This window comes from Dendrobates tinctorius, unplaced genomic scaffold (genome assembly GCF_039654945.1).
Source record: "Dendrobates tinctorius isolate UK_male_01 unplaced genomic scaffold, ASM3965494v1 ptg000029l, whole genome shotgun sequence".
Lineage (NCBI taxonomy): Eukaryota > Metazoa > Chordata > Amphibia > Anura > Dendrobatidae > Dendrobates > Dendrobates tinctorius.
Window position 1 is genome coordinate 40,090,346 of NW_027361697.1, and position 12,781 is coordinate 40,103,126.

Genomic DNA, 12,781 nt, shown 5'->3' on the forward strand with positions numbered 1-12,781 from the left:
AGCCCCTTCTCCATCCTGCTCCCAATGTCTCCAATCCTGCCCTGTCTCCATCCTGCCCCTAATGTCTCCAATCCTGCCCCAATGTCTCCATCCTGCCCCCAATGTCTCCAATCCTGCCCCCAATGTCTCCATCCTGCCCCCCAATGTCACCATCCTGCCCCAATGTCTCCAATCATGCCCCGTCTCCAATCCTGCCCCATCTCCATCCTGCCCTGTCTCCATCCTGTCCCCAATGTCTCCAATCATGCTCTGTCTCCAATCCTGCCCCTGTCTCCATCCTGCCCCTGCCTCCAATCCTGCCCTATCTCCTGACCCCAATGTCTCCAATCCTGCCCCCATCTCCAATCCTGCCCATCTCCATCTTGCCTCCCCCCTGTCTCCAATCTGCCCTGGCAGGATGAAGACACACGGTGCGACATTTGGCACCATCTGGAAGTTCACAGCTCCGTCAAAACTGTAGTGGCTGAGGCCAAGTATTACTGATCCATCCTCTATATATGAATAGTAGTGTATCTGTAGTACCAACTCATGGCCGCTATGGAATTGACGGAACTGTTGGTTCCTGCAGCATTTGAGAACTTCCAGTAGCCATATGCACCGTTAACACCCCATCGGTCAGAAGTTGATGGCCTATCTCAAGGATAGGTAATCAATTAAACAGTAGTGGCCAACCCTTTTAATATACTGTATATCAATGAGATTTTAAAGCAGAAGTATCTGTTTAGGTTAATAGTACACGAGCACTAACAGGAATCTCAGATGAGTTTCTAACAGATAAGTTACTTTTAATCTTTGTACTATTACTGCCAGGGCTGGGTTACCGTACATCAGCAGTTTGATAATGTATGGAATATGGACCCATACTGGCAATGGTGACAGGTGGTGCTTGCAGACAGTTGATGGTATAGTAGTCATTTGTCCTTGTGTATGGTCTACAAAGCACTGCAGGACTTTGGATTTGGTGGTGAAAAAGTTGGCAGACCATTTAGACAGTAAATATATTACATTTTATTTCCTTATTTTATATACTGTATGTGGCACCATGTCCATAATTTCTAGGACTGGGCAACCCATCTTATACATTTATTTCTATCTTCAACTTTTTTGTAAACCTATTATTTTCTTCTAATTCTTTTTCCTTTTCTCATAAACTCCAGTGTTTAGAATATAATTTAAGTCTTCTGTGTCTCATCTTTCCTCCTCTTGCTCACCATCACCAGCGGGTCATTGTCATGGATTTATCTTTACACAGATCACAATGATACTTACAAAGTAACAATAGATAGCACATACTTCTAGACATGATAGACAAGTGGCCACTCCCCGAGCTCCATACCTGCATCATTTATAAGACTGTCTCTTTGTTAACGATTAACAGTGGGAACCTGACCTTGGATATTCGTGAACAGACCAACTCTGTAAAAGACAAGGTAAGAATATCATCCTTCTCTGATTTTCTTAATTGAATATTTCAATGGTATATTCATTACAGAATATTATATATGTTATATATATTCCATGTACAGTATATGATATTAGCTAAAAACAATTGACTGACCTAGATATATAGTATGTTAACAGCTGCCGCGGGGAACAGATAATTTTTGGTCGAAAACTTGCTACATTGTATAGAAAGTAAACAAATGTTTATTTTTTGCTATCTTATGGCACCCTGATTCTACTCAGACTACGTTAGCCTATCTTAACCTCATTTAATTTTTTCCATTGTATTTTAATAAATATATCTAAAGTTTTTCATAATAATGTTATCCTCTTAATGCCGCAGGTTTTTTTTTCATTTTGTTTATTATTCCTGCCTTCTAGTAGCTCTACCTTTTTCATTTTTCGGTTAACGTAGGCAATCTTGTTTTTTGTTGGATGAGTTGTAGTTTTTAATGGCACCATTATATTTACCTTATATGATGTATTGGAAAACAGAAATATAAATCTAGATAGAGTGGAATGGAAAAAACACATAAGTATATTCTCACCAATTTATGCCATTTATCTTATAACCCTCTGTTGCTTATCTGCATGACTGAGTTCTTCTTTCTAGGATTATATGTCCTCCCAGATATGCCACATTATTGAAAGTACTGGCTTGAAGTCTATAGAGACTTTGACTTGTTCTTTGTGTGTGGAGCGTTGGAATCAGATATATCTTTATATTCCTTTCCTCTTGGCTTGAGATACAGTTGCAATTAAAACTACCATATTCAACCCCAATAAAAAAGTTCAAGAAGGATCAGGATGCCATTTTTTTTTTTTAAATAAATAATATATTACCAGCTATGGGTAGTAGATTCTTTGATGGTACATTGATCCAGAGGACTAATCTAATTGCCGTATTTGGGGTCAGGAATGCATTTTTCCCCTAGTTTGGGGCAATTAATGCCTGCCACATGGATATTTGCTTTACTTTGTATCAACACGTCGACTTCTTTCAACCTTAAGACTATAAAATTAAGCGTATTACCAAAATGTAAAATTTTTCAGATGTTTGCAATAAACCAGTGAATCAAGTATAATTTAAATAAGTTAACAACTAATATTAGTGGTTTCTCCAAACTCTACACAAAATGACGCTTTTATTACTGAAGCTTCATAATTACGCAATCCTTTCCTGAAAAGGGCTTTAGTACATAGTAGAGCATCTCTTGCTGTTTTCACTTGCTGCAAATGTGATGCATAGCCAGACACCAACTTCTGGAAGCCGTTTTGAGAAATCTTTGCTCATTTCTGGTTGGCAGTGGTGTCCAGTTCACTAATATTTTTGGGTTTGAACACTGCAACCGCCCTCTGCAACTGCCATTAATGATTATCTATGGGGTAAAAGACATGAAACTGTGATGGCCACTCCAGAATCTTCTACAAATTCTTCTGAAACCAAGTCTTAGTGGATTTTGAAATATGCTTGGGATTATTGTCCTGCTGGAAGATCCAATGATGTCCAAACTTCAGCTTCTTCATATAATGGATTTATTTTCTCCTATAATTTCCCTATAATTGATTGAACCAATCTTGACCTCCTGACGCTGCCGATTTCTAGTCCCAGAGTTAGGAAAGCAGTCCCAGATTATCACCGATCTACCGCCAAAGTCCCACCTGTAGGCAAGGTGCTCTTCTCAGCATATGCTCATTTTTTTTCTCCTCCAGACATATCATTGATCCATAGCCCAGAAAATTCCAGTGTTGTCTCATTGCCCAACAGAACAGAATACCAGAACGTTTGTAGCTTATTAACATAGTTTTGAGCATACTTAAACTGTTTTTGGATCTGTAGAAGTGTACATCTTGCTCTTCAGGCAAATACACCTTCAGAGTTTAGAATGCTCATTATTGTGCAAACTAAAACGTCAGTGCCTACTGTGAGCAAATCTTCCTGCAGCTCTTTTGCAGACATTTAAGGGTTTGTGACCACCTGTCTCCTGAGTCATCTGGTGATAGTTGGTGGTAGCTTCCGCTTTCTGCCATGTCCTAGTAGTGTAGTCAGTTCTCCTTTAACTTGGAACTTGCAGACTAAGCTTCCAACTGTATCTCTACTCTACAAACATTCAATTCCTTTGCTTTGTTATTGTATCCTTTTCCTTGGTATGCAAGGCAATATTCTCTTCTCTTAACTTTTTGGACCACTCTCTCAACATATTTAACATGCAAATGTCACAATCAATAAAGCCCTAGCCAGTCCGGGTATTTGATATGTTTTATCTTAAGCATACCTGATACAAGTGATGAAGTTTTTCATTGGTTGCATCACATGCGCTTGATTTGAAAAACCAAAAAAAAAACCTGATTTGAAAATGTGTCATTATTTGGGATTCTGTTCAGAGGGTTAAATAATTGTGAGATTGCAGTAGTCAGTAAAGGGGGCATTTTGTGTTGAATTTTATACTAGTTGTGTAAAGCTATTTAAAATGTTTTTGTTTGATGTTTTTATTGCAAATGACAGAAAGTTTGTACACCTAATTTACAATGGAGGTTAAATAATTTTGATTGCAGCTCTATCTTGAGATGTATAATTTGGAAAATAGAAGTATATAAAAGAACTCTGTATTCGAGTGACTGTCGATTTTACAAAATGGTTGAGATAAAGAGTTTCACTGATTCGTATTAATTAAATTGTATAAGACTGTTCATAAAAAACATTAAGCATGGTCCTCTTTCACTATATAGGGATCTGGACTAATGTATTATGGGATTATTTTTGTGCAGTTTCCTTATATGTGATGTTTAGCTGGTGGCCTCATTATATTGGAGGAATAAAAAGCTGGAAGTAAAAGGAGAAGTATCAGCTTTGTGTAAAGTTATGTTTGTCAGACAAAACTCAACTTCTAGTAAAACTGGTTTTATGTAATTGAGTAACTACCCATGTACAGCTCTTTTCATAAACCCGGAATTGCATTATTTTTATTTTCTGTATTTGAGTTCCTGGTCAACATATCCATGGTTAGGGGTATACAATTTATGACACTATCTATATACTTTATATAATTATTCCACAAAAATGTCATTGGTGAGTGAATTCTACTCTTTAGGTATAAATGACTCATTTCAAGTCATGCTTCCTAAATATAAAGTGTTACATGGAGAAAATGTTAGGAAGCGTGCGAAAGTATTACTGACTTGTGTTTGTAATATCCATAAGCCTCATATGTAAGTATCAATATGATGGGGTAATACTACTACTATAACTATTACTACTACTGCTACCTTGCATCAACATCAGTACAGCTGTTGAGCTGCGGAGAACTATTAATGCAGACTTTGTAGAAATCATACAATTGTAACCCCCACCCCTTTCTTAAGGAAGATCCCGCAATGGATAGATAGACTTTTAAATGTCGAAAAAGCATACTGAGCAGATTGTCAATCAATAAAGAGGCTGTGACAAATCTGGTCAGTCCTTACTTTCTCCTGATCCTAAGGTTACATTCAGATGTCCACACAAAGTCGGACTGCAATGCACGGACTGGCCATTGCTCTCCCAACCCAAGTGTGACAACTTCCTAGAAATATATCAAGCTGTCAAGCTCTGGTTGAGATACCCATGGCCAGTCCGTGCATTGTGGTCCAATCTTGGACCGATTTGCACAAATGTCTGAATCCGCACTAAACTTCCAGCCAATTTCATTACAAAACAGAAAGGTGTTAATACTTAAAAACTGAACTAAAAAGATAAGGAATTCAACACCTCAATCACCAGGGTCTTTCTTAAAAATCTCATCATTATTCTAGATCAATTGATTAATTTATATTTAACTTTATTGGCATCATAGACGACCAAGGATGTGTTAAAGCAGCCCTTCTACATATCCTAAATAAATATTTGGACTATTAGAATGATATGTCACTTGGTTTCACAGTACAAAGTGCATACAATGTTGAATGGACCATCAGAGACACATCCAATGATGCAGTTTTTCAGTTGACTGCTGCAGCCAATCAGAAGCTTCAGTGGTCAGGTGACTGAAAAACAAGATGTCACTACTGCTTCTGATCTCAGCACAGGCCACCGATGTGACTTGTGCTGACTCCATGGGGATTAAAGCAGGTTAGTATAGGAGTTGGTTTGCTATTTTATAAACATCCCACTGATTTCCAGATTTTAGTGTATGTTGGACAACGCCTGTAAGGACCTCTTACAGAAGCCTTTTAATTAGACCCATTAAATAACCAATTCCTTGGATTGTACTGAATACGACGCCTCCTCCGCGGTCTCCACTCCAGTATACACCATATTAGTAGCTGTATTGCTACAATTATAATAGTCGTTATGTTCTCATATGTAGAAATATTAGTAAGAATGTTATTTCTGTTCCAGATGAATCCCTTGTTCCAGTACATGGTGGTCGCCCTTGTTCTGTTCCCTCTCCAAGTTACTGCTTACCCAAATGGTTTAGTTACAGAAGCTTGTTCGGATATGTCGCCTCAGCATGGGTACGCCGCTCAGACCAGCAGCGCCCCTTATATGCTAACCGCATCCAAAACCAGTTACAAGGCTGGAGATAAAATCACAGGTACCTCTTATTAATAACCGTATCACGACTTATCAAGATTCTTTGAGGACAATTAATTACATCATTTCCACCAATGGCTATAAAATTGCTAATTTTCCATCAGTGAAAAAGTTTTGCTCTTTTTGCACCTGCTCCGTCAAAGTGGCAGAGGCTTAAGGACTGCACCAACCACAGCACAACAGATTAACTGTACATTTTAATGACAGGTGTATGTACCAGTGTTCCCACTTTAAATACACAGATACTTGGTATACAGAAGCAGCATATACCAGAAACGCAGACTGCCTATGTGCTGAATAGAGCAACTGTAGTATATAGATAAGAGGATATGCGCTACAGCACCGAGGTAAAATAAAAAATGCTCCAATCAGACCTGAAGACATGAGTCCAAAGAGTCCCCAATTTTTGAGTGAAATACCTCTATGTTAGGAGTTGTCCTCAGAGAAAATGTCAGTCGATCACCTTGGATTTCTCTGTGCTCTGCTGGGTGGATTCACAGACAAATAAAAGTATCATCCAAAAGATTAAGATCTATTAGATACAAACCGACCAATCATTGTCCCTAATCACCTATAAAAGACCCCTTTGTCCCTACAACGATAATCTCTGAGGAAGGACGACATTATCCTGCGAAACACGTAGGTTATAGTCATACCTACCTTTTTCCTGCATAGGAGTCCATAGCTGGTGACATCACTACAACATGGGGCAGCAGTTTTATTTAATCTTGGGAGGCTTCATCCAGCATGACCGGCCGGAACGCTGAGTACTGATAGCACCATGGATTTTGGTTTGATCCACTCAGCAAAGAGCAGAGAAATGCATGGCTATCCACTAACATTTACTCCGAGGCCTTCTCCTGACATAGAGATATTTCATTCATAAACTGGAGCGGGACTCTTTGGACTCATACGCTCAATTACATCAGCATTTTTTTATTTTACCTCGGCACTTTAGCACATATCCTCTTATCTATATAGTTCGGTAACAGTAAATTTTGCTCGACAGTGGTGTAAAGCAGAGCTCATAACAGTTTTAGATTTTTAGAGTACCTGTAAATTTGCCTAATTTATTAAAGGGAGTTTGTCACCCTTTTTTGGACTATGAGCGGCCGGCAACGACATCAGTGGCTTATCTACAGCATTCTATAATGCTGTAGATAAGCCCCCGATGTAACCTGAAAGAGAAGAAAAACGAGATATATTATACTCACCGGGGGGGGGGTGGTCCAGTCTCGGTCCGATGGGTGTTGTGGTCTGGCGCCTCCCATCTCCATACGATGCCGTCCTCTTCTTCCCTTCCTGTCATGGCTCCGGCGCTGGCGCACTGCTCTGCCCTGTTGAGGGCAGAGCAGAATACTGCAGTGCGCAGGTGCCAGACCTCTCCCGTCGCCTGCGCACTGCAGGACTCTGCTCTGCCCTCAACAGGGCAGAGCAGTGCGCCTGCGCCCGAGCCACGACAGGAAGGGAAGAAGAGTATGGTATCGTATGAAGATGGGAGGCGCCAGACCGCTACACCCATCAGACCGGACCGCCCCCTCGGTGAGTATAATCTAACTCTTTTTTCTTATCTTTCAGGTTACATCGGGGGCTTATCTACAGCATTACAGAGTGCTGTAGATAAGCCCCAGATGTCGATGCCGGCAGCTTATAGTCCAAAAAAAGGGTGACAGATTCCCTTTAAGAGATGGGCAGCACGGTGGCTCAGGGGTTAGCACTGCAGCCATACAGCACTGGGGTCCTGGATTAAAATCCCACCAAGGACAACATCTGCAAGGAGTTTGCATGTGCGCCTAATGTTTGTGCCGGTTTCTTCCGAGTTCCCCGGTTTCCTCCCACATTTCAAAGGCATACTGGTAGGGGATTAATATTGTTGGGACAGTGATGTCTGTAAAAGTGCTGCAAAATTAATGGTACCATGTAAGTGAATAAAATAAATAAATGTGCACCTCTTAATGAATTTAAAAACAAAGGGAAAAAAAGGGAAAATTGCAAGTCAGCTCACCACATCCAGGAGCACCTTGCTGTGTCAGGTGAAGCTGCACCGAGCCGTTCCAGACCAAGACGTGAAAATGAAAGAAGGAAAGAGAGAGGTCCTCCAGCAGCAAATGTCCACTATATAAATCGATAATCTGGTTGGAATAGAAAAAAAAAATCGCCTTTTATTGGATCAACATAAAAAATATAAAAGCTGACTACCTAAAAGGATGGAATGTGTACAAACCGACACGTTAAAGCTAAGTGCCTTAATCATGGTGTATATCAAAGCATACTGGACAGGATTCTGTCATACCTTACCTACTCCCAACACAGTTGAAATATATAAAGGTTGGATAATTGTAACAAAATTTAACCCTATAGGATGAGGTGGAAAGTACAAACAGATTTATAAACAAAAATAGGAAAAAACAACTAAGGAAAAAATAATAATACAAATGAAACATATCATACAAAATATCCAGATAATTATAAATTAGAAAATTGACAATCAACTATACATAAATATTTTAATTATATTGTAGAATTAAATCTTGTTTGTAATTCTTTCCATGGGGGACTCTTGTTTGAAGCTTGAAAATCGAAAAAGATTCTCGATTGAGTATCTTTCTCTTTAGATCTCCTCCTCTTTTAGGTCTGAACACTTTTTCTATGCGACAGAATTTAAAGTATTTGGTATTACCCTGGTGAACTTGGGAAAAGTGTTTAGAGACTGCGGAAGTATTAACCGTAGCGGTATTAACCGCATCCTACAAGTGCCTCCTAATCCATTTCTTGAGCGGTCCTGTAGTGCAGCCGATGTATTGTACGTTGCACTCCTCACAAACAACCAGGTAAATCACCGCTATTGTATAACAATTGATGAAGTTTTTTATTGTAAAATTTTGGTTAGTGGTAATGGATTTAAATGTGTTAGTCCTCAGTATCGGAAGATTACTGATATTATACAGAAATATCTACCTATATTAAATGCAGACAGCAAACTGTCTGAGGTCCTCAATAAATCAGGTATTAGATTTGTTGCTAGGAAGGCATCCACATTAGGCAACTTAAGGCCCCTTTACATTTAGCGATGCACCAGCGATCCCGACCACGATATGACCCGGTCAGGATCGCTGGTGCATCGCTAAACGGTCGCTAGTGAGCTGCCAAACAGGCAGATCTCACCAGCGATGCAGCAGCGGTCGGCGGTCGCTCTTACCTTTCAGATGCAGCAAGGGTGTCCTTCTTCTGCCTGTGTCCATGGCTCGCTCGTCGGCGCCAGCAGGAAGCCGGCGACGAGAAATGGACCAGGCCGATCTCGCACGATCAGCGATGACCAGCGGGGGAGCCGGTCGGAGGTAAGTATCACATGTAGCGATATCGCTAACAATATCGCTGCTGCGCCACAAAATCGGTGACGCTTTAGCGATATTGCTAGCGATATCGCTATGAGTAAAACCCCCTTTACTCTCACCTCCTTATTTTTCAATTAATTAGCAAAAACCACATTCTACATGGTTTTCCCTAAAAGGTTTTTGAAAGTGTGTGGACACTATTTGTAAGGCTTGTGTTTATCCTGAGAACGGAAAAAACATATTTAAATTTTTAAAAGGCGATGTTTTATTCCAACCAGATTATCGATTTATATAGTGGTCATTTGCCGCTAGAGGACCTCTCTCTTTTCTTCTTAATGAATTTAGACCACCCCACAGGAGTAGAGTTAATTTTCAAGTTAGGCTCTTGGAGCGTTATAAACTTTATATAACTTCAGGTATTTTATTTAGTTTTCCATGGGAGTAATTTCAGCCTTTATTTCTTGCTATTCTTTAACAGTGACGCTGAAAAACACTTCCCAAGACTATCCTATCGAAGGTTTTCTGATCCAAGCCCGACAACCAAACAGTAACACTCCTCTGGGCTCATTCCAAGTCACTGGTTCAGATATACAGACCTTAAACTGTACCACTACTGCGGTGAGTCCTTAGGGTACATTCCCATGGAACAGATTGGATTTTGTTCGGAAATTTCAGTGTCCGTGCAATTTACCAATTCATGTGAAAAGGGATTGCAAATATTCATGCAAGTTCTGCAAAAATATCTCCATTACATAGAACAAACTTTTGAATCCCAAAAATGTCTGCAGTGAATTGGCCACCTGTGAATTTACCTTTGGGAATTTGATACAGTATGTGACAGTTAAGAACATAACTACAGATAGGAGCTTTAACCCCTTAATGACCTATGATGTGCTGTGTTGATCATAGGCCACCTCCCCCTCTTGCGGGCTCCAGTGATGAGTCTGCACCTTTTCTGGCACATGACAGCTGATCTGATCAGCTGTCATGTGACCCTAACAGCCACGGGTGGAATAGCAATCCACTCACGGCTGTTAACTAGTTAAATGCTTGTCAAAATCTGACAGCGGCATTTAACTTGCGCAAACCGAATGCACATCTTAGCTGCGACCATTGGCGCCCGTGTCACATGAGGGTTGTCAATGGGTTGGCATGACAACCTGTGGTCTGCAGTCAATGCCCAGTGTTCGGCGCTCATAGCAAATGAGCAGATGATAGCAGCTTCTAGTCTATTAGAGACTATAGAAGCAAGTAAAAAAAAAGTTTTTAAAAATATTTTTTTTTTAAAAGTTCAAATCACCCCCCTTTTGCCCCATTCAAAATAAAACAATAAAAAAATATAAAACATACACATATTTGATATCGCCGTGTCCAAAATCGCCCAATTTGTCAATATATAAAAAGAATTAATTCAATCAGTGAATGGCGTAACGAGAAAAAAAAGCCAGAATTACGTTTTTAGTCACTGCAACATTGAATAAAATGCAATAATGGATGATCAAAACATCATATCTATCCTAAAGTAATGTCAATGAAAATGTCAGCTGGGAGCGCAAAAAATAAGCCCTCACCCAGCCCGAGATCCCGAACAATGGAGACGCTACATGTCTCAGAAAATGACACCATTTTTTTTTTTTACATATTTTGTATTTTTTTTTTCACCAATTAAATAAAGAGATTTTTTTCACGTTTTCCAGTACATGATATGGTGAAATCAATGGAGTTGTTCAAAAGTAAAAAAGCAAGCCCTCACAAGGCCATATTGATGGAAAAATAACAAAGTTATGGCTTAACGGGAGAGAAAAATGGAAATGCAAAAATGGAAATACCCCTGGTCCTTAACGGGTTAAGGCAATAATATAATGTACATACTGTAGCACTAATGATATAATGTAACCTGCAGCGAAAAGCACCTTCATGGAGAGGTCCTTGACCACGATCCATGGCATAGTGATAATTACACTTTGCCGTCCTAGGAGAATAAATGTGGTATGTTGAGATACCAACACTGATAATATTCTGTGGGAGGTCCATGGGGAGTTCATGGGACACAGGGCTTAATGTTGGTTTAGGTTTAGTTTAGCAGAACTGCAGAAAGTTGAGGTATTACAGCAGTAAGGGGGTGTGCACACATTAAGTATATGGTGTAGACATTTCTGCACCACTAAGCAGGAAAAATGCAGTGGCAAACATGCATGATTTTGTTTCATTTTCTACTTTAGTTTTTTGGGAAGATTTTCCCCCACTCATTAGTACAAGTGAAATCTGCAGCAAAACACAGAAAGAATGGGCATAATGCAGATTTGAGTCTGCACGAAATCTGCAAGTCACAAATAAGCAACGTGTAGATGAGGCTTCAGGATTCTCGTTCACTTTGTTGGTATCAGGAAACCTTTCAAGTTTTGTGACAAATCTGCACTGAAATCACAGATAAAAAGCAACGTGCAAACACAGCCTTAGGGTACTGCCACGTGCTGCAGCCGGACAAAGCCCCGAAACTTGACCGTCCATCTACAGTGACATAAAATCGAGCTACGGGGGGCGTGAGAGAGCCAAGCCTGCACCAATGATTAGCCAGGAGGCTTGTCTAGGACTACCTCCAACCCTCTATCGGCAAGGCAAATAAATGGATAAACTGTAGTCAAGGATCACAGCTATCATTTTTTAGCTCATGCCTGGACAGTTGATTTCACTTTCTATATCTTACAGAGCGCAGTTAGCCACACATCCGACAAGGCCAAGGATATTGTGGAGGTCACCTGGATTGCCCCAAACGTCACCTTTTCAACAATCCAGTTCAGGTAACTGGGCAAAACAGACATAAGACCGAGACTAACGAGAGCACTCAAGTCTTCAAATTGTGTGAACCTTGGATTTTCTTCTTTCTAGGGCAACAGCTGTGAGTAATTTGTCAATTTTTTGGACAAATCTAGCTGGACCAAGTCTTACATATTCTGGCTCTGGACTATCGCACCTAACAGTAAGTGACTTTAAGACTATTTTTCACTAAAGTGCTAAGGACCTACCAAGTGACCAGCATGCCACCTACAGTAAAATGTTTTTCGCAACCAGTTAAAGATCAGGCCATTTTCCACCATTAATAGTTTTTTGTGTTTTCTCGTTTTGGAAGAACCCTGTTCCTTACCACAACTCTGTTCATTAATCACCCTTCCAGGGTCCAGTGCTGCTTCACCGCTGCTTCTCCAGGGTATCTTGTATCGTGTTGATATCACAGAGCTGAAGACAATAACTATCACATGATCATGCCACATCTCCTGGGCAGGGGTGGAAGCAAAAGAGAGTATACAGACAAGACATCATTGGATCACAGATTATTCTTTTTGTGAGTCAAAACATTTCCCTGTCTGTTTTTAAGCAATGTTCTACCTTAGGGCTCATACTCACTTGCGAGAGACTCGTGCAATTCTCG

General features: G+C 40.1%; 1 protein-coding gene across 1 annotated transcript in view; it reads left to right on the forward strand.

Annotated features, from left to right (window-relative positions):
• Positions 1 to 1,301: 1,301 nt before the first annotated feature.
• Positions 1,302 to 12,781, forward strand: part of LOC141085739 (putative ferric-chelate reductase 1) — a 28,787-nt gene continuing 17,307 nt past the window's right edge. Inside the window, exons 1-5 of the mRNA XM_073571274.1 lie at positions 1,302 to 1,430; positions 5,822 to 6,017; positions 9,830 to 9,969; positions 12,061 to 12,152; positions 12,241 to 12,331. Of these exons, the coding sequence (XP_073427375.1) occupies positions 1,302 to 1,430; positions 5,822 to 6,017; positions 9,830 to 9,969; positions 12,061 to 12,152; positions 12,241 to 12,331 (648 nt within the window). The remainder of the gene's footprint in view (positions 1,431 to 5,821; positions 6,018 to 9,829; positions 9,970 to 12,060; positions 12,153 to 12,240; positions 12,332 to 12,781) is intronic.